This window comes from Hyperolius riggenbachi, chromosome 4 (genome assembly GCF_040937935.1).
Source record: "Hyperolius riggenbachi isolate aHypRig1 chromosome 4, aHypRig1.pri, whole genome shotgun sequence".
In the NCBI taxonomy this organism is placed as follows: domain Eukaryota; kingdom Metazoa; phylum Chordata; class Amphibia; order Anura; family Hyperoliidae; genus Hyperolius; species Hyperolius riggenbachi.
The window spans coordinates 7,147,018-7,173,640 of NC_090649.1; the positions used below are offsets into that span (position 1 = coordinate 7,147,018).

At 44.4% G+C, this 26,623-nt stretch overlaps 1 protein-coding gene across 2 annotated transcripts in view; it reads right to left on the minus strand.

Moving 5' to 3' along the window:
* LOC137571118 (uncharacterized) overlaps positions 1–15,575 on the minus strand; it is a 209,164-nt gene extending 193,589 nt beyond the window's left edge. Inside the window, exons 1-2 of one of the 2 annotated variants that reach the window (XM_068279826.1) lie at positions 15,543–15,575; positions 5,385–5,512 (exon numbers count right to left, since the gene is read on the minus strand). In XM_068279826.1, the coding sequence (XP_068135927.1) occupies positions 5,385–5,454 (70 nt within the window). In that variant the 5' untranslated portion in view covers positions 5,455–5,512; positions 15,543–15,575. The remainder of the gene's footprint in view (positions 1–5,384; positions 5,513–15,542) is intronic. The other variant, XM_068279824.1, reaches the window with a different exon arrangement.
* Positions 15,576–26,623: the final 11,048 nt, after the last annotated feature.

Below are 26,623 nucleotides of genomic sequence, written 5' to 3' on the forward strand. Positions count from 1 at the left end.
TTCATCTTCTCTCTACCTTCTGAGGACATTCCCACCAGCATATGACACCCTCCAGCACAGCCCTCCAGCATGTAGAGAGAACACTCTGCTCTTCATCTTCTCTCTACCTTCTGAGGACATTCCCACCAGCATATGACACCCTCCAGCACAGCCCTCCAGCATGTAGAGAGAACACTCTGCTCTTCATGTTCTCTCCACCCTTCTGATGACATTCCCACCAGCATATGACACCCTCCAGCACAGTCCTCCATGATGTAGAGAACACTCTGCTCTTCATCTTCTCTCTACTCTTCTGATGACATTCCCACCAGCATATGACACCCTTCAGCACAGTCCTCCATGATGTAGACAACACTCTGCTCTTCATGTTCTCTCCACCCTTCTGATGACATTCCCACTAGCATATGACACCCTCCAGCACAGTCCTCCATGATGTAGAGAGAACACTCTGCTCTTCATCTTCTCTCTACCCTTCTGATGACATTCCCACCAGCATATGACACTTTCCAGCACAGCCCTCCAGCATGTAGAGAGAACACTCTGCTCTTTATCTTCTCCACCCTTCCGATGACATTCCCACCAGCATATGACACCCTCCAGCACAGTCCTCCATGATGTAGAGAACACTCTGCTCTTCATCTTCTCTCTACCCTTCTAATGACATTCCCACCAGCATATGACACCCTTCAGCACAGCCCTCCAGCATGTAGAGAACACTCTGCTCTTCATCTTCTCTCTACCCTTCTGATGACATTCCCACCAGCATATGACACCCTTCAGCACAGTCCTCCATGATGTAGAGAACACATTTAATACGTAATTATTGTTTTTACAGTCAATTTATTTTGCGTATAGTAATTCATTAATAAATTAGCATAATTACATGACATTCTGCATAATTTTGTGTGGATTTTAGCAGTTAACAACAAAGCTTCTGTACATGCTATTGTCACCAACATTGCTGCGTTCGTTAAGGGGAATGGTGGGAATATATATATATATATATATATGTATATATATATATATATATATATATATATATATATATATATATATATATATATATATATATATATTTTTTTTTTTTTTTTTTTTTTTTTTTTTTTAAAGACCTTGTAGTTTTTGAAAAATCGATTTTAAAATGAATTGAAAACCCTTTTTACTCAGCATTTTCAAAACCGATTACCTAAAAAACTTTGTAGAGTTATAGTCTTTTTTTAAAAAAAATCCTTTTAAAGCGGAATATAACCCAGAATTTCTTCTTTGCTCTAAAAGATTATTTACAGCATATAATATACTAACAAATTTTTTTTTTTTAGTAAAACAGCATTCAAAGGGTTACATCACAGGGCTGACTCTTTCTCTGCAGGGAGAACCCGCATCGGAACTGCTTATAATCTTATCTTGTGTACACATTCTTTACTTGATACATTTATGTAAACCTTCTCTGGCTGTGCAGGACTTCAGCTGATGAGTGCTGGAGTGAAAAACAGGTGAGAAATAACTGCTGGCAGCATTTACAAGAGAATGACAACAGTTATAAATAAAATGCACCAGCAGCTTTCAAAGTAAATTAACTGAACTTTGGGAAGTTATAATATCTAAATGAATATTAATACGTGTGCACAAAAGCAAATAGGATAATTGTATGGGTTATAAAAAGTAGGAAAACACATTTTTGTTGAACATTTTGTCAGAGTTTTAAACCGCTTTAACATATGTAGACATTTTGATGATACTAGCATGTATGGGTTAAGTTGGCACAAAATCATGCAAAATTGCAAAATGATGGTTCCTGATTACGATTACATATGAAATGAACTATGATTTTACCTGAAATTTTGCATTAAGATTTAGAATTTCAATTGGTTCATTACGATGCTAAATTATAAAAAATGCTAAATGTGTGCACCTCAGTAAAGCCTGCTACACACTTTCAATTATTTCACCACTTGCATGTACAATGAGGGTCAACAGGCATTGAATACTAGGAGCAGATCGTGTAGGGAAATCCTCATACTGACCTCAACCTCGTCATTGCTATCGGTCAGTCCCATGTTCGCCTCCAGGACTTCTCAAGAGCTGCTCCAACACTATGGAACGCCCTACCTCCACCCATTAGGGCAGCCCCCTCCTTCAACATCTTCAAGAAGGCCCTCAAAACTCACCTTTTCACTCTGGCCTACCACCCCTCCTCACAAGTGCTCTAAACCCACAGCTGAACTCTGGTCCCTACCTTTTGGGTCCCTACCTCTCCCTCTAGATTGTAAGCCTTTGGGCAGGGTCCTCCTCCTTTTGTGTCCTACCTGATCATGCACCTCCATTACTGTGAACCCATGCTATGCATCTGAGTGACCTCCAATTGCCTAATCTCCATGCTCCCCTCCAGTGACTGACTAAGCATTACCTTGTACTCCTACTGTGCTGTGTGATCTCTATGCTCCATCCAGTGACTAAGCATTACCTTGTACTCATATTGTGCTGTGTGATCTGGTCTGCATGTATTCCTGTATTGTCATATTGCTGTATGTCACCCTTCCCTAATCTCCATGCTCCCCTCCAGTGACTGACTAAGCATTACCTTGTACTCATACTGTGCTGTGTGATCTCCATGCTCCCATCCAGTGACTAAGCATTACCTTGTACTCATACTGTGCTGTGTGATCTCCATGCTCCCATCCAGTGACTAAGCATTACCTTGTACTCATACTGTGCTGTGTGATCTCCATGCTACCATCCAGTGACTAAGAATTACCTTGTACTCATACTGTGCTGTGTGATCTCCATGCTCCCATCCAGTGACTAAGCATTACCTTGTACTCATACTGTGCTGCGTGATCTCCATGCTCCATCCAGTGACTAAGCATTACCTTGTACTCATACTGTGCTGTGTGATCTCCATGCTCCCATCCAGTGACTAAGCATTATCTTGTACTCATACTGTGCTGTGTGATCTCCATGCTCCCCTCCAGTGACTAAGCATTACCTTGTACTCATACTGTGCTGTGTGATCTCCATGCCCCATCCAGTGACTAAGCATTACCTTGTACTCATACTGTGCTGTGTAATATTCATGCTCCATCCAGTGACTAAGCATTACCTTGTACTCATACTGTGCTGTGTGATCTCCATGCTCCATCCAGTGACTAAGCATTACCTTGTACTCATACTGTGCTGTGTGATCTCCATGCTCCATCCAGTGACTAAGCATTACCTTGTACTCATACTGTGCCGTGTGATCTCCATGCTCCATCCAGTGACTAAGCATTACCTTGTACTCATACAGTGCTGTGTGATCTCCATGCTCCCATCCAGTGACTGACTAAGCATTACCTTGTACTCATACTGTGCTGTGTGATCTCCATGCTCCCATCCAGTGACTGACTAAGCATTACCTTGTACTCATACTGTGCTGTGTGATCTCCATGCTCCCATCCAGTGACTAAGCATTACCTTGTACTCATACTGTGCTGTGTGATCTCCATGCCCCATCCAGTGACTAAGCATTACCTTGTACTCATACTGTGCTGTGTAATATTCATGCTCCATCCAGTGACTAAGCATTACCTTGTACTCATACTGTGCTGTGTGATCTCCATGCTCCATCCAGTGACTAAGCATTACCTTGTACTCATACTGTGCTGTGTGATCTCCATGCTCCATCCAGTGACTAAGCATTACCTTGTACTCATACTGTGCCGTGTGATCTCCATGCTCCATCCAGTGACTAAGCATTACCTTGTACTCATACAGTGCTGTGTGATCTCCATGCTCCCATCCAGTGACTGACTAAGCATTACCTTGTACTCATACTGTGCTGTGTGATCCCCATGCTCCATCCAGTGACTAAGCATTACCTTGTACTCATACTGTGCTGTGTGATGTCCATGCTCCCATCCAGTGACTAAGCATTATCTTGTACTCATACTGTGCTGTGTGATCTCCATGCTCCCATCCAGTGACTGGCTAAGCATTACCTTGTACTCATACTGTGCTGTGTGATCTCCATGCTCCCATCCAGTGACTGACTAAGCATTACCTTGTACTCATACTGTGCTGTGTGATCTCCATGCTCCATCCAGTGACTAAGCATTACCTTGTACTCATACTGTGCTGTGTGATCTCCATGCTCCCATCCAGTGACTAAGTATTACCTTGTACTCATACTGTGCTGTGTGATCTCCATGCTCCATCCAGTGACTAAGCATTACCTTGTACTCATACTGTGCTGTGTAATCTCCATGCTCCATCCAGTGACTAAGCATTACCTTGTACTCATACTGTGCTGTGTGATCTCCATGCTCCATCCAGTGACTAAGCATTACCTTGTACTCATACTGTGCTGTGTGATCTCCATGCTCCATCCAGTGACTAAGCATTACCTGTATTCATGCTGTGCTGTGTGATCTCCATGCTCCCCTCCAGTGACTAAGCATTACCTTGTACTCATACTGTGCTGTGTGACCTCCATGCTCCATCCAGTGACTAAGCATTACCTTGTACTCATACTGTGCTGTGTGATCTCCATGCTCCCCTCCAGTGACTAAGCATTACCTTGTACTCATACTGTGCTGTGTGATCTCCATGCTCCCCTCCAGTGACTAAGCATTACCTTGTACTCATACTGTGCTGTGTGATCTCCATGCTCCCCTCCAGTGACTAAGCATTACCTTGTACTCATACTGTGCTGTGTGATCTCCATGCTCCCCTCCAGTGACTAAGCATTACCTTGTACTCATACTGTGCTGTGTGATCTCCATGCTCCCCTCCAGTGACTAAGCATTACCTGGTACTCATACTGTGCTGTGTGATCTCCATGCTCCCATCCAGTGACTAAGCATTACCTTGTACTCATACTGTGCTGTGTGACCTCCATGCTCCATCCAGTGACTAAGCATTACCTTGTACTCATACTGTGCTGTGTGATCTCCATGCTCCATCCAGTGACTAAGCATTACCTTGTACTCATACTGTGCTGTGTGATCTCCATGCTCCATCCAGTGACTAAGCATTACCTTGTACTCATACTGTGCTGTGTGATCTGCTCTGCATGTATTCCTGTATTGTCATATTGCTGTATGTCACCCCTACATATTGTCTGTAACCTAAACTAATGTCCAGCGCTGCATAATATGTTGGCGCTTTACAACTAAAATAAATAGTGCATGGAGGGCGTAAAATTGATCTGGGATTGGTCCAATCATAATTGAAAGTGTGTAACAGGCTTAATTCCAAGTCTCAAAGTCAATGCTACACACACATACAAGCACACGCACGCACTGTATACACACACATGTGCGCGCACACACGCGCACACACACACACACACACCACTTATGTACACTATATGCTACTAGAGATAATTCTGTGACAGGTGCACTTACCGGCAGACACGGCCTGGAGAAGCACCAGCCCCAGAAGGAGGCAGAAGGCGACAGCTGCTGATGTTCTCATGTTTGTCAGTCGATATCTTGGCTCCAGCTCTCTCTCTTTCTGGCGTTTATATCAGGATCTTGGAGGGAAGACAGATGGGCGGGGCCTTATAATTATCACAGCTGCATGATAATCTCTCATTGGCTGTGCAGCCTGAGTATGCATATATTCACAGCTTCTCTATAAAATGATTTCCCAATAGTTGTATTCCCTCTCATTGTTCTGAAACGAATTGTTCCCGTCTTACCAAACTGGAAAAGGGAGAATCCTGGAAGATTTTACAATATAATCAGGTAAATATGCGTCCACTAAACATGGTGCACCCCTGGCTGTCTGCCTAGTGCTCTGTCCAATGACATTTATTTACTTTACTGGCAAACTTATAGTTATTATTAAAACTGTAACTCAGCCTCACTGCATCAAATAATTTAGTGCATTGCACTTTTAGCCACAAACATTGACAGCACTTGCATGGCTGGGTGCGTGGCCTGGGTCCTTCAGAGTTTTACCCCCGCTCTCCTCCACCGGCCTGTCCCAGCGCTGTCCCCTCCGTAAATCTGCTTGTCGACGGCTCATGCATGCACAATAGTAGCTCGGAACCCAATCATGCTTTGGTGGGAAAAGCTCAGCCCAAGCGGATTCCTGCTCTTTAGAGGTCTCAGGGCTGGAATGGCCTGGTGGAGGAGAATGAGGAAGCCTGGAGGACCCAGAGGCCCCCCTCTCCCGAAATAATGATCTAAACATATGGATAGTAAACCTCACAGGACTAAGGACAGTTGGAATTATCATATTCTGATTCTGACTGTCCTCTGAAATTTCCCACAGAATTCAAAAATAACTCTTAATTTTGCGGATTCTGAGTTTGTATTGCAAAATTCAGATTGTTTTTATGCATTGCAAAAATTCTGATTCATTATGGCTTGGGTGAATCAGCAAAGGTATGTTCACAATAGATTCACAATTTGCTCAGAATTTTGGCTTTCATCTCTTTTGACCAACAGGAGACAGCAGGTTAGACTTGGGAAATACACATCAAGCTCTGTGACAGTCAGTACTGGTGCACCCCAGGCCTGTGTGCTTTCCCCGCTGCTCTACTCACTTTATACCAATGACTGCATCTCCACAGATCCATCTGTTAAAGAGTAACTGTTAGCCCAAAAAAATCAAATTTAAATCTCTATTGCAAGGTGTTAAATAGTTTGTAAGGGAGCCAAAAAGGCAATGCTGAAGTTAAAAAGCAATCTAATTTTTTTTACTGTGTGACTATCATTCAGCCTTTTCCCCAAGCTCCTAAGGAGGACGCAATGCCGCATAACAGATACTGCAGAGCATGCCCATGTCTGCCCGACCCCCCTCTCCCCCCAGGACCTGGTGCCGATGTCTGCCCGACCCCCTCTCCCCCCCCAGGTCCAGGTGCTGATGTCTGGTCCTGGGAGGGGAGAGGGGGTCGGGCAGACATCGGCACCTGGTCCGGGGGGGAGAGGGGGGTCGGGCAGACATGGGCATGCTCTGCAGTATCTGTTATGCGGCTTTGCATCCTCCTTGGGAGCTTGGGGAAAAGGCTGAATGATAGTCACACAGTAAAAAAAATTGATTGCTTTTTAACTTCAGCATTGCCTTTTTGGCTCCCTTACAAACTATTTAACACTTTGCAATAGAGATTTAAATTTGATTTTTTGGGCTAACAGTTACTCTTTAAGGTTCTGAAGTTTGCAGATGACACAACAGTAGTTGGTCAGACCCAGATCACAGGAGCCTATAGGCACAGGTATCCTGGCACCCTAGGCTTCACCCTCCTGCCTGCCTGTCTATATATTGTTTTATTAGTGTCTGTTAAAGTGGTATAAAACCCAAGATTTTTTCTTTGCTCTAAAAGATTATTTACAGCATATAATATACCACCACTATTTTTTGTTTTCTTAGCAGAACAGCGGGTTAGAACACAGGACTTACTTTTTCAGTAGAACTCTCCCTGCATCAGAACTGGTGATAACATTATCTTATGTTTACTGCATTGTAGCAGACTCAGAGAGGAATGTAAACATCCCCTGACTGTGCAGAAACTTCTTCTAATGTGTCCAGAACTGATACACTGCTCACAATTCATTACTGGGTACATTATAATATAAATACACCAGTTATGAATAAAATGAAATGGCAGCTTTCAGAGCAAATAAAACTGTACTTTGGGAACTTGTAATTTCTAAATGAATAAAAAAAAAAAAAAAAGATAACATTTATATTGCACTTTTCTCCTGGCGGACTCAAAGCGCCAGAGCAGCAGCCACTAGGGCATGCTCTATAGGCAGTGGCAGTGTTAGGGAGACTTGCCAAAGGTCTCCTACTGAATAGGTGCTGGCTTACTGAACAGACAGAGCTGAGATTTGAACCCTGGTCTCCTGTGTCAGAGGCAGAGCCATTCACCATTACACCATCCAGCCACCTCCACATAATAATATGTAGTAATAATATGAATAATAATACTTGTGCACAAAAGCAAATATAACTGTATGGGTTATAAAAAGTAGGAAAACACATTTATGTCAGAACTCAATACTGCTTTAAGCAACTGCCAAGTCAAATTCCTTGTAAGTACTGAGTGTCAACTTGTTTGGCTAAATACATTGATTGTGATTCTGAAGTATACCCTGCAGACATTTTTCACTATTTATGTGGAGGGGAAAAAAAAAACTAAAAAAAAAATGTGAGTTTCACAAACATTATTTTCAGTAACTCTTGAAATTTACACATCAGAATTCCATACATTCGAAATTTGAAAGTCAGGATTCGGAGTTCAGAATTCTTTCTGGTGTGAACCCGGTAGACCACTTTCTCCAAGTGGCACTTGTACTTGTTAGCAGAATGATGACGCTAAATGATGAGCTGGAATTTTGCATTATCATTATTTTGCATCGCAATTCACAATTACGATTCAAAATGGTAATGCAAAATTTAGGAAAAATCATCATTAACCCATTCAGGTTGCGTGGTTTTCACGTGAGAAATGTTCACCTCCCATTCATTAGCCTATAACTTTATCACTACTTATCACAATGAACTGATCTATATCTTGTTTTTTCCGCCACCAATTAGGCTTTCTTTGGGGGGTACATTTTGCTAAGAGCCACTTTACTGTAAATGCATTTTAACAGGAAGAATAAGAAAAAAATGGAAAAATTCATTATTTCTCAGTTTTCAGCCATTATAGTGTAAAATAATACATGCCTCCATAATTAAAACTCACATATTGTATTTGCCCATATGTCCCGGTTATTACACCATTAAAATTATGTCCCTATCACAATGTATGGCGACAATATTTTATTTGGAAATAAAGGTGCATTTTTTCCATTTTGCATCTATCACTATTAACAAGTTTAAAATAAAAAAAATATAGAAATATTTCATCTTTACATTGATATTTAAAAAGTTTAGACCCTTAGGTAAATATTTACATGTTTTTTTTTTTTTATTGTAATGTTTTTTTTTTTTTTAATAGTAAACATTTTATTTGGGTAGTTTTGGGAGGGTGGGAGGTAAACAATAGATTTATAATGTAAATGTGTGTTATTTTTTATTTATTTTTACTTTCAGCTGTAGTATTACTTTTTGGCCACAAGATGGCGGCCATGAGTTTGTTTACATGACGTCACTCTAAGCGTAACACACGCTTAGAGTGACGCATGGGGGAGGTAACAGCCAGAAAAGGCGCAGCTTCCGAGAGAAGCTGTCGCTTTTTCAGTGGGGGAGAGGAATCAGTAATCGGGCACCATAGCCCGATTCACTGATTGCCTGGCTAACAAACCGCGGGCCGGTAGCGCATGGTTCCTGGACGTAGTTTCTACGTCCAGGAACGAAAATAGGTTAATATTGTTAGTAAATGTAATCAGGACCTGCAATTTCACAATTTTGCTACCTATCTGAGGTAGAGGAGGAAAAAGTGGGAAAAAAAAAAGATTTTTTCAAAAAGTTTTTTGAGAAAATCAATTATAAAAATGCAAAGCAAAAAGGGATTTTTAAACTGAGAAAAAAATGACAATTTAAAAACAATTTTCCTTTGCATCTTCTCAAAAACTACAAACTCTTCTTGGAAAAAAAAAAAAAAGTTTCACTTATTTCCTCTATTCTCCTCAACAAATGTAGAAATGTTGGTGGTGATAGCATCAGGGCTGCCATCAGAAATTTTGGGGCCCCTCACACATCATCAGGCCTGCCCCCCCCCCCCCTCTGGGTCCACCCACTGGTTGCTGGACCCACCCACTAGCCCGTGCGCAAAGTGCGCTGAAGCGAAAAATGTGCATGGCTCCGACACTGAAGAAAGCGGCATGCACAGCGGGATGCGGCAAAAAGTGTGCTTGACTATGGCATGTTGTGGGTGGAGCCAAATACTAGCAAAATACAGGTGGTCCCTGGTTAACAAATGAGATAGGGACTTGTAGGTCAGTTCTTATCCTTTATCCGTTCTCTTTTGTCCCCCTCTTTTCTTCCTGTGCCTCTTCTGTCCCCCTCTGTCTCACCTCAGTTTGTGCCTCTTTTGTGTCCCTCCGTGTGACCTTATATTCCCGTCTCGTCTCTTTTCTCCCTGTGTCTCTTTTATCCCCCTGTGTTACCTCTTGTCCCCTTCTGTCTCAGCTCGTCCCCCTGCCCTAGCCAGGTATAGGTGCCCCCAGTATAGGTATCCAGGCATAGGTGCCCCCAGTATAAGTAGCCAGCTATAAGTGGTGCCCCAGTATAGGTAGCCTGGGGTAGCTGCCCCCAGTATTGGTAGCCTGGTATAGCTGGTGTCCAAGTATAGGCCAGCAAGACATAGGTGCCCCAGTATAGGTATTCACCTATAGGTGGTGCCCCGGTATAGGTAGCCTGGTATAGTTGCCCCCAGTATAGGTATCCTGGTATGGGTGGTGCACCAGTATAGGTTAGCCAGGTACAGGTGCCCCCAGTATAGGTAGCAAGCTATAGGTGCCCCAGTATAAGTAGCCAAGTATAGGTGGTGCCCCAGTATAGGTAGCCAGGTACAGATGGTGCTCTCAGTATAGGTAGCCAAGTATAGGTGGTGGCCCAGTATATGTAGCCTGTAGATATAGGTGGTGCCCCAGTATAGGTAGCCAGGTACAGATGGTGCTCTCAGTATAGGTAGCCAAGTATAGGTGGTGGCCCAGTATATGTAGCCTGTAGATATAGGTGGTGCCCCAGTATAGGTAGCCAGGTACAGATGGTGCCCTCAGTATAGGTAGCCAAGTATAGGTGTTGGCCCAGTATATGTAGCCTGTAGATATAGGTGGTGCCCCAGTATAGGTAGCCAGGTACAGATGGTGCCCTCAGTATAGGTAGCCAAGTATAGGTGGTGGCCCAGTATATGTAGCCTGTAGATATAGGTGGTGCCCCAGTATAGAAAGTCCGTCTGTAGCGGGCTCACTCATCTGCTCCCCACGTTCAAGTGTTGATGTCACTCTTCTCTCAGTGCTGGAACTCAGTGTGCCGGTTAGTGAGCCACAGGCCTGCAGCCAGCACATGCGGCCCTTCCAGTGCTTTGGGGGGGGGGGAGCCCAGGGCCCCCAGAAGCCCTGGGCCCCTCACTGCAGTTTCAGTTGTCCCCCCCTGATGGCTGCCCTGGATAGCATATATGGGTCTTTGCGATAAACCACTAAAGTCGGCACAAAACTATGTGAAAATTACACAAAATTATGATTGGCTTACACAATTGCATTTACATATCCTAATTACGTATGGTTGTTATTGCAACAATGTGCGCAGAATTTTGTGTGATTATAATTAGCAGATTACATTACCCGTAGTCCTAATCTCATTGCTACCTGAGGTGTGAAGTTTTGAGGAAAGGAATTAAGGCTCTCTTCACTTTGGGAGAGTTATTTTTAAAATGAAAGTGTATCGGAGCCCAAGCTCAGGTACAAAATGAGATACTTACCTAAAGTACCTTACCTCTATTCTGATGTCCCCCGTCGCTGAGTGAGGCCCCAGGAAGATTAGTGACAAGGCATTACCCTCAGGAAGATTAGCGACCAGCTCTTCTCCCTATATCGTGGCTGAGCAATCCTGCCCACACATGCGTAGTAAGCAGGAGCTGAGAGCTACGTGCTACAGCACATGCGCGGCAATGCTCACAAGTCTACTGTGCAGCCATGCTGCAAGACGAGAAGTAGCTTGGCCAGAACCTGGATGGGAGCCGCGCTCAGTGACAGGGGATATTTGAGTAGCAAGGGAAGCCTCAATAGGATCATGAAGCTTCTCTCTCTTAAACTGGATACAAATTAAAAATAGAAGATTTCAGAAATAAAATCTATTTTCGAAATTATAATAATAAATAGCAGCCTTTTTTCAGCTGCATGATGACAAATATATTATTATTATTATTTATTGTATTTATAAAGCGCCAACATATTACGCAGCGCTGCACAATAGATAAATGGGGTAACATACAGGAAACTCACAACAAAACAAGATCATGCAAATGATTTGATAACAATACAGTGTCATAGGTCAAAATAGAGACTGTTCTAGTCTACAAGAAGGGTGGTTGTGAGTAAGATTGCATAATCAAGCTGGATACATTAGCGAGGAGGGCCCTGCCTGAGGCTTACAATCTAAAGGGTTGGGTGGAGACAATAGGTGCGTCTTTTGAGAGGGGGTCTAACAGAACATATTATGATGCTGGTGTAGGGGGGTATGCGATCGTGAAGAGGTGAGTCTTGAGAGCTTGTTTGAAGGTATTAAAGGTGGGGGCGAGTCTGACAGCTGGTGGAAGAGAGTTCCAGAGAGTAGGGGCAGCCCTATAAAATATTTTACCTCTCCCTTCCTTTCATATTGCTGGGACAGAATCCGGCAGACTGGTGGAGTAGGTGGTGTGCTGCAAAGGAGCCATTGCTAATGGCTGCCACCTGTATAACCCTAGTTATAAAAAGAGAAGGGTGAAAAGCATGCACTGAAATGCTCATAGGCTTGAAGGAGTGTTTATTTATCTTTGTATGCAGTGGTGCTCATCTGGATTCCGGCTATCCGGGTAACCCGGATATCCGACCATTTTTACGCTATCAGGATCAGATTCCGGATTTCTCTAGAAACCTGGCTAGCTATCTGCGGATATTTGGCCGCATAACCCGGATATCCGTGAATATTGCAGATATCTGGATTAGAAATACTGTAACTAAGGAGATGACGTCCTGGAGCCAATCAGAGGGCTCCCAGCAGAAGCCCTAACAACCAATCACAGAGGGGGACCCTGGCCAGCCCCACCTGACCTCATTGAGCCAATCAGAGGGATCCCAGCCTAAACCCAGGCACCCAATCACAGAAAGGAGCCCTGCCCAGCCCCCCTGTATAATAAGGAGGGCTGCCATGATGAGACATATTGTCTTGCTGAATGCTCACTGAGAGACATGCTCCAGTGCTGCTGGCCTAGCAAGGGCTGTACCCAGTTATAAACCTAAGCTGTTCAGTGATTAACCCCTTCACTATCACTACACTATTAAATTGCTAATTGGCTTGATTGATGTCATACTGTGACAGTCAGAGTGTGTGCTCCAGTGTTGCTGGGCCTAGTAGCAAGGGCTGCACACAGTGATAAGCTGTTCAGTGATTAACCCCTTCACTACTATCACTACACTATAGTTAAATCGTTAATTAGCTTGATTGATGTCATTGTATGACAGTCAGAGTGTGCTGCAGGCAGCTGCTATGTGTCTGTGTGTGTGCTGTGCACAAACCAGGCCAGCTGCTGCCTGCTGGCCAGCTATTAGCCTTAGGTATAGGTTAGGTGAGGGATTAGGGAATAGGATTACTGTGGTATTGTGTAGTTAGTACTGTAGTACTGCAGTCAGTGTGCTAGTAGTTGTTAGGGTAGTAGTGTTAGCTTACTACAGAACTGCTGTGCTGTGAGCAGTGCCAGCGTGACAGTTAGTGTGCACTAGTGTCTTCTCCTCTGCTGTCTGACTGTCACTCAGCACTTGGCACATGTCACGTGGCACGTGGCACTCGGCACGTGGCACTGCCAAATGTCACGTGGCACTTGCCACATGTCACGTGGCACATGCCACGTGACACTTGGCAAGTGCCACATGGTATGTGGCAAGTGCCACGTGACACTTGGCAAGTGCCACGTGACACGTGGCAAGTGCCACGTGACACGTGGCAAGTGCCATGTGCCAAACAGGGCCGTGCAGAGGGTCCTTAAGTGGGGGGTGCTCAAATTTAAAAAAAGGGGCCTGGCAATGCCTTCCCCCGCATGCCCCCCCTCCTCATTTCTGGCTAGGGGGGTTTTGGTTTTCATGTGGGTGCTGAATGCAGATGCTGGGTGCCATGTAGGTTCTAGGTGTGAGTACTGAGTGTCATGTGGGTTCTGGCTATGGTTGGGTATCGAGTGTAATGCGGGTGTTGATTGCAAGTGCTTAGTGCCATGTAAGATCTGGGTGCATGTACTGGATGTCATGTGGGTGCTGGGTGCAGGTACTGGATGTGACATGGGTGCAAATACTTGGTGCCATGCCTGCACTGGGTGCTGGCTATGGGTGGGCTTTGGGCATCACATGGGTTTTGAATGCAGGTACTTTGGGTGTGGGTACGGGTTAAGTGGATACTTGGTGCAGATAGTGGGGGCCATGTGGAAGCTGTGTGCAGGTGTGAGTACTGGGTGCAATTTTAGGCCTGTGTGCAGATACTTGGTGTCATGTGAGTGTGAGTACTGGGTACCAGCTATGAGGGGAAGGGGTGGCTGATGGGAAAAGTAGAGGTTAGTGTGGGTGCTGCAGGAAGGGTGACACGTGCCAAGTGACACGTGACACATGCTAAGTGCCAATTGCCACGTGCCACATCCGGCATGCTCCAGGCACATGTTACACCTGCTGCTGCTGCATTGCCCTGCTCCTGCTGCCTGTGCAGCTCCCACCGCCTGGCCAGAGTGCCACAGGCCACTGATACCACCTATATTTAACTCAAAACACAATTGCTGCATAATTTTTGGGAGATGTCTTGGCTGAAAACTGTCATGTCCCAGTTGTGCGATTGGACTTTGGACACAATGTGGGCTGCACGACCGCTGTCTGGAACCTAGGCCTGATGTTAATTGACAGTCATTTTTTTTTTTGGGGGGGGGGGGGGGGGATTATTTTAAGTCCCCACATCATCAATTAGTGTTCTCCTTTAAAAAAAATAGTGATGCTACATGCCTCATATACCCTTGAAAACGTTTTTACAGCAATTTAAAGGGCACTTCCATTTTTTCTATCCAGATATCCGAATCCACCCCGGATAGCCCGGATAACGCGTTTGGATATCCACATGAATGCAGATATCTAAACATTCGGATATCCGATCTGGATATCTGATCGGAACCAGCAAATTCCGTTCTGCCGGAATTCACGGATTCCGTCAGTGTTAAATTCCGTCGCTATGAAAATTCCGCCGGATTTTTATGAAGTTCCGTGAAATTCCGGATTCCCTCGGAAATTTTTTAAAAATCTCTCCTCCTCCTCCTGCTCCTCCTCCTCCTCCTGGTGCTCAGAATACTGTACTAACAAAACCTATGTACCACTACCAGTCCTTAGAAAGGCTCTTTGAGTATTCAGGATGCTGTACTAACAAAACCTATGCATCAGTACCATCCCTTAGAAGAACGCTTTCCCTATCTGCAGACAGCTCTCTCCCTGCACTCACTCACAGCAGCTACAGGCAGACTGTAAAATGTCTTGTGTGCTGGGGTTTTTATATGGGGGTGTGGTCCAGGAGGGAGGGATAGCTGATAACCTTCCATGTGCCTGCTGGCTATGGAGTAAGGGGTCAAAGTTTGGCTCCATGATGATGTATGGGGCGGGTCCAACACGTCATGTGTTTGCCTATCAACGCAATCCCTTGTTCTTTGCTGGGAACTGTTTGCCGGCGAGCAGACCGGGCCATCTCTAATCCTGACCACAAGGGTTAATAACATAAACATATACCATCTTTACTTTGGCTTCAGCACTCCAGTCAGGGTCTTTAGCATTGGCTTGTTGCTCTACGGAATGCTTGCCTTGGTTGGTTTGTGGATGGAGAATGCAGTTCAATATTGAAAGCACAACAAGTGCAGCCAACAGGCTCAAGTCATCACAGGTTAGTCTTACCTTCCTGCCACCTGCTCAGGGAGTATCGAGCTTTGCTTTCCTCACTGAGATACTGGAACAGGGCTGCTCTACGAGGGTACAAGTGGTTTCCACAAGCCACTTCTCATCACACCCCATCCTTGAGTAATGTCCCCTCAGGCCCAAGCTAGACAAACTGGAATGTCGAGTTTCTATAGGCTGCAGAATCTCATTACTCAGTTCTGCCTCGAGGGCCATTACTTTGATACATTGCATCCATACTTTCCTTCCTACGACCCAACCCTGTGTAGCAGAATGTCAGCAAAACAGTACATTACAAAGCCGTGTATAAGAGGACGCCCCTTTCAGTCCAGAATGTTCCAGCATCATTTAGATTTGTTTTATGTTTTTTGTCTTCAACAGAGATTATAACACAGCAGCTCTGAATGCCATCTCAGATCTAGAGTTGGGCCGAACCTCCGATTTTAGGTTCGCGAACCGGGTTCGCGAACTTTCGCGGAAGGTTCGGTTCGCGTTAAAGTTCGCGAACCGCAATAGACTTCAATGGGGATGCGAACTTTGAAAAAAAAAAAAAATTATGCTGGCCACAAAAGTGATGGAAAAGATGTTTCAAGGGGTCTAACACCTGGAGGGGGGCATGGCGGAGTGGGATAGATGCCAAAAGTCCCCGGGAAAAATCTGGATTTGACGCAAAGCAGCGTTTTAAGGGCAGAAATCACATTGAATGCTAAATGACAGGCCTAAAGTGCTTTAAAACATCTTGCATGTGTATACATCAATCAGGTAGTGTAATTAAGGTACTGCTTCACACTGACACACCAAACTGTTCACTGAACAGAACAGGTATGCAGTGGCGGGTTCACTGAACAGGTATGCAGTGGCAGGATCAATGAACAGGTATGCAGTGGCAGGATCACTGAACAGGTACGCAGTGGCAGGATCACTGAACAGGTATGCAGTGGCAGGATCACTGAACAGGTATGCAGTGGCAGGATCAATGAACAGGTATGCAGTGGCAGGATCAATGAACAGGTATGCAGTGGCAGGATCACTGAACAGGTATGCAGTGGCAGGATCACTGAACAGGTATGCAGTGGCAGGATCACTGAACAGGTATGCAGTGGCAGGATCACTGAACAGGTATGCAGTGGGCTGAGGGCTCACTGAACAGAACAGGTATGCAGCCAGGAAGAAGTTAAGCCTAACTAATCTTTCCCTATGAGAGACTGCAGCAGCTCGCCCTACTCTCACTAATGCAGGCACACGAGTGGCCATAACGGCCGCCGCTGCCTGCCTTATATAAGGGGGGGGTGGGGCTCCAGGGGCTAGTGTAGCCTAATTGGCTACACTGGGCCTGCTGACTGTGATGTAGAGGGTCAAAGTTGACCCTCAGGTGCATTATGGGGCGAACCGATTTTATGCGAACTTTTGCCGCAAAACGTTCGCGTGCGACACCCGCACGCGAACCACCTAAGTTCGCGCGAACCACGTTCGCCGGCGAACCGTTCGGCCCAACTCTACTCAGATCAAGATATTACAAAAGCAAATGTTAATCAAGCAAAGATGGAAGCATCACAGTAGGCACAGCCAGGAGTCCATGGGCGTAACTATAGGACATAACTACAGGGGGGGCCAGAGCTGTAACGGGGTCCAAACTACCACTTCACTCCCTCCTATAAAGAGGTCTACTGTAACAAATATAGACGGGGCAGTGGCGACTGACAGCGCTGCCACCGTCACGGCCTCCGGGTCCCTGCCTTAACAATTACCCATTCCTCTGGCGTCCACCGCCACTGATTGGTCAGGACGCAGGGGGGCGTGCTGCGAGGTCTCCTCGGGCTCTTAAGCCCGGAGGATTCAGTATACCTTTGTCTGCTGTTGCGATCACTACGTGTTAGCGCTCAGACCTTAGTTAGATCCGGTGTGCTTTGATCCGGGGATTTCACACAGCTCTAAGATTGTGCATTATTATTTGTATTATCTGTTTATGACTCTGGCTGGTTCTTGACTATTCTTACTCTCTAGTGATTCCGTACTTTTGCCCATCTGATCTGGTTACTGACTCTGCCTGTATATCGTATCTCTCTCTGCTCTAGTGATTCTGTACTTTAGCCTATCTGATATTGCTGCCAACCTCTGCCTGTCAACCGTTACTTCTCTGCCTCCTGATTTTGTACCGTATCTGTCTGGCTGTTACAGACCCGATAAGTCTGACTTCACCACTCACCAGTGAGCCCTTGTCACTGGTGAGGTGTTCACTGGACTGACAGAGCTCACCAGCTCCTCTGGTGAGCTGTTGTCATATCTATCAGTATTTACTGTATGCACCAATCACTACACTTCTACAAAAAAGTGTGACTAAGGTCTCGATATCCTTTTGATTACTATATTTGTATTATTGGTGATTCTGCAGATCACCACATAATCAGATATAGTATCTGCATTATTGGTGATACTGCAGATCACCAAATAATCAGAATTTAGTTCTTGCTGACACTGATCGTTACATCTACCCTTCAGATCAGGCGTTTTAGTGGCTACACTAGGTATGGGTGTGAAGATTATGATATCAACACTTGTTTTATGACCCTTGTGAGATGAGCCCCCCAAGCCGTGAGGATCTGAAGCAAGAAAAAAGAGCACAGGAGTCCTTTCGGTAAAAATGGCACTGCCATAGGTGCCTATGATAAAAGCCGCATTTTGCGCCATTATAGAGAAAGTTGGGCGCACAGAGGCGGCCAGTAGTGGGTTCCTCAGGGCACCAACCTTTATCTTCTTTGCCAAAAATTGCGGCTTTTAGAATAGCCAGGATGTGCGGCTATGAAGGTAAATTACACCGCCCGAAGTTGTCCGGATAGCAGCAAGAGGGGGAAATTTTAACAGACAGACTTGTGGAAAAAAAATGGCATGTGGATAACAAAAAGGGTTTTTTTTGTTTTTGTTTCCGCAAGCCTCTCAGAGCAGAGCAGTGTGGGAGCGATTTCACACAGGAGGGTCAGGTCAAATCGGGGAGAACAGTGTTATCTTCTGTTGCTCAACTGAAGTGATCCACAAGGAGGGAGTGGTCGGGGGCATTGGGGGCTGAAGAGGTGGTTGTTATGGGCTGCCTTCTGACGTGTGTACGAGCCCTAATGCTGGGAATACACGTTTCGTTTTTGCCTTCGTTTTAGCCTTCGTTTCGATTGTGCCTTTTGTCCTTTTCGTTCCCGAAATAATCGAACGTACGGTTAATATCACCACCCACGGTTTCGGGTTTTTTTTTCGATTCTGATGGTTTCGTTTTTCCAATAATCGTAGGCTGCAAAGAAACGAAACGAAAATCCCTTTTTACAGGGACGGACTAACATAAACGAACATATAATCGATCTGAACAGCCATCAAGCCTACCAATGACTCGATTAGATGGATAAAGAGAGATAATATCAAACATGTTCGATCACTAGTCGTTCGTTTTTGGGGTCTATTAATCGAAACTATAATGAGATTATGACTATTTTCACATACGTTTTCAACACTCGATTCGTTTACTGAACGAATCGAAGGCTAAAACGAAGGCAAAAACGAAATGTGTATTCCCAGCATAAGTCTTCTTCATAAGATGGAGTGAGGATGAGGAGATGAGGGATAGATCTCTTTTTCTAGATTTACAGGTGAGTGTGATTGGCCAATTCTGAGTTGGATAAAAAGCACAACCACACTCGTATCAGGCTGTAAGTATCAGCATATTGTTGGAGGAGCTGGTCTTTGGACCTTTTCTAAATAGACAGAAACCACCAGTCACAGCCCTTCCATCTGCAATCTGTTTCCCTCCTTTCCAAGGGAGATTATTCTTTTTTTATCTTCTGGCTCAGACAAGCATAATGACACAAATCACAAATCACTTGGTACTAGGGTTTGCCAGAATTCCTCTACGCTCACTTGTCCTACCTATGTAGTCCCAAGTCATACGAATATACAGTACAATATACAACCTAGACAAAATACATTTCATGAAGTCAGTTTTAGACAATTGTTTTAATGAGAGTCTGAAGCGTTTTAAAATATCTTGTATTTATGGAGCAGGCCGCTTCAGCATTATAATCCAAACTGATTCACCGCAGAACGAGGTCTCCCGCGGGGATGAGGTGAATCAGTTTGAATTATAATGCTGAAGCGGCCTGCTCAATAAAAACAGGTATTTTAAAACGCTTCAGACTCTCTTTAAATAAATATGCTTTTCTTACACCCTATAATACCTTGAAAGATAATTATAAGAATCCAAGTGAACCTAACTTTTGTTGCACCCTGGAAGCACCTTTTAATAAAGTCAAAAAGACCTTTCCATTTACAATTGGATGGATTACACTAGACTCTACCTCTAGTGACTAGAGGTATCCTTGTATTCACACTACCTATACAACCAGTCCTGAAACCTGCAAGGAAAAAAGACATCTGGTGTTCTGTCTTTGCAACGTGTGAAAGTCCGTGAATACAGTATAGGGGCTGCTGGTCGGAGCTCCACCACTGATTATTATTTGGCTCGTGCAGTTTCTATACTGTTAGTGATGGGGGATCGAACCGTTTGCCGGTGATCGTTGGCCGTTTGCCTGTTTGCCCATCAGCGAACAGATCGTGCAGTTTGATTTTCCCCCATTCATTTAAATGGAGCCAAAAATGTACTCCTCACCCCAGAGTCAGCAGACACATGGCAGCCAATGAGGTAGCTTCCCCCCCCCATAAAAGGGTGAGCACAGAAGCCATTTTACATTCCTCCTGTGACTGCTGTGCAACAAAGAATAATCTTTCGAACATGTATGTGCCAGGGGCTGGAAAACTGGGATCACCTGCACTCCCGAAAACATGCGCACAAGCATGGTGAGGTATATACGCTGCCAGAAGCACCACGGAACTCCACAGCTGCCAGCCTTCTTTTAGTGGTTGACAATCCCTGCCTAAGAGATCACCATATGAGGTCCCATTATACACACCGGTGCCAAGCTACAGCTGAGACTGGGACATACACGCTAACCCATGCCTTATTATGCACAGCCAAACAGATCAGATCCACCACAGACAGTTACTGCTCCCTTTTGTCTTTACTCTTCTGTGCCTTCCTGATGGTCACAGTCACTCCAGTGTGAAGATACCAGTGAGGTCGCCCTCTACTCAGAAACCGTCTCCTTTCTGGAACTTGAACCTCGACAGGAAGCTGAATGACTGAATGGAAGTTCTGGTGCCCAGAGGCTTCGTACAGTTTATGATCGGTATGGAAAAACTAAGCATTTCAGTTCATGTGGACATGCTGAACTAACATTTACCATAACAATACGTGTAGCTGAAGTGGAGGGATAACATCCCTCAACATCTCAACATAAGTGGAATCTCATAACTTTCACAAGCCTTCCTTTGTGGAACTCTGTGTCAGGGCAGTTTCTAGGCTAAATTGCACCCAGGACGAGGGTGTAAAAATTGTGCCCTAGGTATTGGTGCCCACAGTATAGGTTAGGCAGGTCTAGTTGCCCCCAGTATAGTTAGCCAGATATAGGTCCCCCCAGTATAGGTATCCAAGCATAGTTGCCCCAGTATAGGTTAGCTAGGTAGGTGCCCCCAGAATAGGTTAGCTAGTTAGGTAGCCCCAGTATAGGTTAGCTAGGTAGGTGTCCCCAGTATAGGTTAGATAAGTAGGTGCTCCAGTATAGGGTAGCCCGTATAAGTTGCCACCAGTGTAGGTTAGATAGGTATGTGTCTCCAATATAGGTAGTCAGTATAGTTGCCCCCAGTATAGGTTAGATAGGTAGGTGCCACCAGTATAGGTTAGATAGGTATGTGCCCTTTTCAAATACTAGCATCTGATAAAGATGATTCATGGAGATACGTAGCGGTGAAAACACAATTGGGGGACAGGAAATTCACATTCATGAATGTTTACGTGCCCAATGTACACCAGGTCCTCTTCATGAAACGCATTAAAAAGAAAATAGAGGCCTTTGCGGAGGGGGCCCTGGTGTTCGGTGGAGACATGAACATTGTGAGTAACCCCAAAATGGATACATCTGGGGGTACATCAACCTTGTCTTTAAAAACCCTGAAAGACTTTAGCTTATTAATGAAACAAATGCACTTTGTGGATTGCTGGAGGTATATACACCCATTGGACAGGGATTTTTCTTATTACTCACAGGTACACAAAGTGTATACACGTATTGACTCTCTTCGGGTGGATCAGTACCATCTACACGACCTACAAAAGGCAAAAATTGAAAATATAATGGTATCTGACCACGCTGGGGTGTGGATAGACCTCCATTTGTCTCACTCTCTCTCCAGAGGGCGCCATTGGAGATTGAGTGAGGCTCTCCTGGATGATCTTGAGGTGAAACATCTGGTTGAAAAGGTGATCAATCATTATTTCAGGGAAAATATTTCCCCAGAGGTTTCAGAACGTACCGTGTGGGAAGCCCAAAAGGCAGTGGTGAGGGGGGAGCTTATCTCGCAGGGGGCACGTTTAAAGAGAGAACAAGGGTGGATTTTAAAAACACTAGAGAAAATCTCCTCATTAGAACAGACGCACAAAAAAAACCCAACTAAGGAAATAGAAAAAGCCCTGGGAGAGGAAAGGTGAACCCTGCTCAAGATTCTGGACCGCAAAACGAAACATAAACAAAGGCTTTGGTGGGCTAGAGTTTACTAATTCAATAATAAATGTGGAAAGATGCTAGCCAATAGCATAAGAAAGAAGAGGGATCTAAATTATATTCACAAAATAAAAGATCACAGGGGCCTGATGGAGTACGGGGCGGACAAAATAGCCGGTCTTTTCAGAGGCTACTATGAGGCACTGTATAATATAAGAGGGGGACCGTTGGGGGAATCTGTAGAGCAATGTAAGCAGAAGTTAAAAGATTACCTAAAGAGGGTGGGAATGCCCAGGTGGTCGGAGGAGTGGTGTGTGGATCTGGAACCGGGACAAATCAGTACAAGAATTGCAGGGGGTCCTAAAAGATATGCCAAATGGCAAAGTACCAGGGCCAGATGGCTTTTCAAAAAATATGACTCCACTTTTGCAGATCTACTGCTCCCAAGACTAACGGTAGCTTTAAATAGCCTGAAAGAAGGAGGTAGCTTTCCAGCACAGAGCATGGAAGCCCACATTATGGATATATCAAAAGAGGGGAAGGACCCTGCCTTGTGCCCAAGTTATAGACCAATATCCCTTATACATTTAGATATTAAATTATTCTCAAAGATATTGGCAAACTGAATTAAGACAGGATTGCCGGCCCTGGTTCACCCTGATCAGGCGGGCTTTATGGTTGGGAGAGAGGCGAGAGACAATTCCTATAAAGCATTAAGCGTGATACACTGGTCACGATATAGCGGTTCTCCAGTCCTCCTCCTCTCCACGGACGCAGAAAAGGCCTTTGACAGGGTGAACTGGGGTCTCATACAAGAGGTGTTGGCTCATATAGGCTTGGGCCCTGTAATGAGGGCCTGGATCTCCAGCTTATACACAAACCTATCATCACGAATAAGAGTAAATGGGACCCTATCCGGGAGCTTTCACCTAACGAACGGCACAAGGCAGGGTTGTCCCCTCTCCTTTTTGTATTAACTCTAGAACTGCTTCTAAGGAGCATAAGGATGAATCAGCAGATCAAAGGGATACAAATGGGGGACCAAACTTGCAAACTATCTGCATTTGTGGATGACATACTGCTATACATAACAGATCCACAGACCACCATCCCTGAGCTCCTAGAGGAATTTCAAAAGTATGGGGCCATATCTGATTTTAAAATCAATCCGAATAAATCAGAATTTCTAGGGGTGGGCTATAGCCAGGAAGACCTTGCTAAATTCAAACAAAATTTCCCCTTCAGTGCGAAAGAAGGGTCCTTAAAGTATCTGGGTATTAAACTACCTGCTATTCTAGTGGATTTATATACACTGAATTTTATCCCTCTACTGGAGATCATAGGTAAAGATCTAGATAGATGGAATGGATACAGCTACACGTGGCTGGGTAGGGTCAGTATCTTTAAAATGAATGTCCTCCCCAGACTTCTCTTCCCGATGTCCATGATACCAATTTCCCTACCTAAAACATACTTTGGGAAAATCAGGTCCCTCATGATAAAATTCCTCTGGAGGGGGAAAAAACCCAGGTTGGCTTATCAGATAATGACCAGATCAAAAGAAAGGGGGGGGGGGTTAGGGGTACCAGACCTCAAGACATACCATAAGGCAGTGGCTCTTAATAGAGTCCTGGATTGGCAACATAATGGAAAACACAAAGGGTGGGTAAAATTAGAAAAAATTCTGGCGGGAAGGAATTTGGCAGGTGCAGTTTGGATAGGACCAGAATACCGGGGTCTTTCAGGAGGAACCCCCCATGGGTTAGGCATACGCTTTGACAATGGGATGAGGCCAGGAAAAATTCAAACTGGACACAGGAACCCTCACCCTTGACCCCATTAGAAGGTTTTATACATTTCGTTCCAGGTCTGGAAAAAGGATATTTTGAGAAATGGAAGGGGGACAAAATAATGATGCTGGGCAGCTGGGACATTTCCTTAATGGGACTAAACTAAAAACAATAGGAGAACTAAGGAAAGGGTATGGCACCTTCTCCTTTGATGCCTGGAGACTAGGCCAGATTTCCCATTGGCTTAGCTCTAGAGGAGAAATAAGAGCAATAATAGACATGACAGAGTGGGAGAAGCTTTTTGTTAAGGAAGAGAAACTTCCCCACACTATCTCTTAGATCTATACATTTCTGCAGGAAGAATTAAACAAGAGCAAACCATTATACTTGAGGGAATGGGAAAGGGATACAGGTCATACACTAACAGAAGCACAGCGGTCCAGGATCCTGAGTATGGCTTCAATTCATCAAAGGGTGTTCGATAACAAAACCCCAGTCCTTAAAATACCGCATTCGGTATTTTACACTTCACTGTGCTAATTCATCAATATTTTCCCATGTGTGGTAGAGGTTCGTTAAGTTACCGAACTACTAGGCTTCAATTCATCAAAGGCTGTTCGATAACAGCAGAGCAGTGCAGAGCAGCTTGGAATGTCCCTGTGTTGTTACAAGCTGATAACAATAGAAGGCATCCAGACATCCCTTTACATGTAAACGTGTTATAGTTACTGTTACTTGTACTGCCTCTGCAGCTCTGAATCTGTCCATCAGTCTTTCTTAACATTTGACTTATTTGCCACAACGTAGATGAACTTCCTGGAGACATTACAAATGCCATGCTTGGTGATTTCACCACCAGCATCTTTGCATTATCAAACAGGACCTGAAAGGGTTACACCACCGAAGGGAATCTGGGGATATCTTTTGTCCCGTTCTCTCTGCTCACTGCCTGGGGGGGTCTGAAAGCCTGTGTGACCTATCAGCACCTATCAGCAGCACTTGCAGGAGAACAGGGGCTGTTTCTATTGGCTGCCTGCTCCTGCTAATCATGAAAACATTCACACAGAAGGCTTTTGAAGCCTGTAAGGACAGGGGAGAGCTGGAGATAAACACCGAATGTGTTAGCGAATGTGGGAACCTTGATGAATTAACATTTGTTGAGCACATGTCGGTAATTTATCTCATTGCTGTGTCATTTCAGCTTCTCATTCGGTTACAGCTTTGATGAATTAACATTTTCTAAAGTGCTTCGTTAAGTCAGCTGTTTTCAGCATTACCGAATGCGCTAATGCTTGATGAATTGAAGCCTATGTCTCATGTGTCTTCTATAAGTACCCACATACAGGAGGGGTGTTATAAATTACTGGTTCGTTGGTATAGAACCCCAGTCTTTCTGGCCAGGGTATATGGAACTGATAATAAATGCTGGAGGGGGTGCAGAGCTACAGGAACCATCCTTCATATTTTTGGGGAGTGTCCGATAATTTCCTCCTTCTGGGTAAAAGTCATTGAAATTATAAAAGAAATTACGGGGGAGACATTGGGACTAGATGTCTGGCAAATTTTATTTCACTTGGCACCGATATCCCTGAAAAGTTATAAGGCCTTGGTTATGCCTTTCTTATTAAACACAGCAAAAAGTTTGATACCGACATACTGGAGACCACCTATCCCTACATCAATTAAAGATTGGTTTCAGGGAATAAATAAACTGCATAAGGCAGAGGAAATTATCATGACAGGAAGGAACAGAGGGGAAAAATATCAGGTGGCTTCCATGGCTTATGTTTCAGGTCTCTGATACTTATAAACAAGTAGTTAACTCAGGGGACCCGGAATAGATGGGACTTACCCTATTGGAATGGTGGAGTAGACAGTGGTGTGGAGACGGAAGATTCCCAGATAGATGTGTACAGTGAAAGGTTATATGTTTTGTTACTTTTCTCTTCTTTTCACTGAGGCGCTACACTGGCTATTGCTGAAATTCTGTCTTGTCCCCATGTTTATTGCATGATGAAGCGGGCTGGCCCTGCGAAACGCGTTGCACTGTTTTGGGGTACTAATTAATAAATGTGACTACTATTCAGACAGTCTTTCATGTCTGCTTTATAGAGGCAAGTCCACCACTTCCTCCCAGCAAATTTTAAAGTTTTTATCCACTTTTATCCTGCTGGTGCCTCTGTTCTCCTACTGCTTTCTCTTCTTTTTGTTTCTTCTATAGTTCTTCACCTCTTCTTTATCTTACCTTCCCTTTTCTTCTCCTCTTTCTTCTACTCCTAAGTACCAAAGAGTGCGGGCAATATAATATCATAATTGTAAAGATATAAAGGGAACTAACAGATGGGTATATACATCAAGAATTTTCTTCTGTCCTTATTGAGAAAATGTTCCTAGATAGCTGGTATTAAGTGTATGTGCAGTGATGCTTTGAAAATGTCTGTTAATTTTCACTCTTTGATTACAAATAAAAATTATATTAAAAAGATAGGTATATGCCCCCAGTGTAGGTTAGATAGGTAGGTATGTACCCCAATATAGGTTAGATTAGGTAGGTGCCCCGGGTATAGGTTAGATTAGGTAGGTGCCCTGGGTATAGGTTAGATAGGTAGATGCCCCCAGTATAGGTTAGATAGGTAGGTATGTACCCCAATATATGGGCAGCACGGTGGCGTAGTGGTTAGCTCTCTCGCTTTGCAGC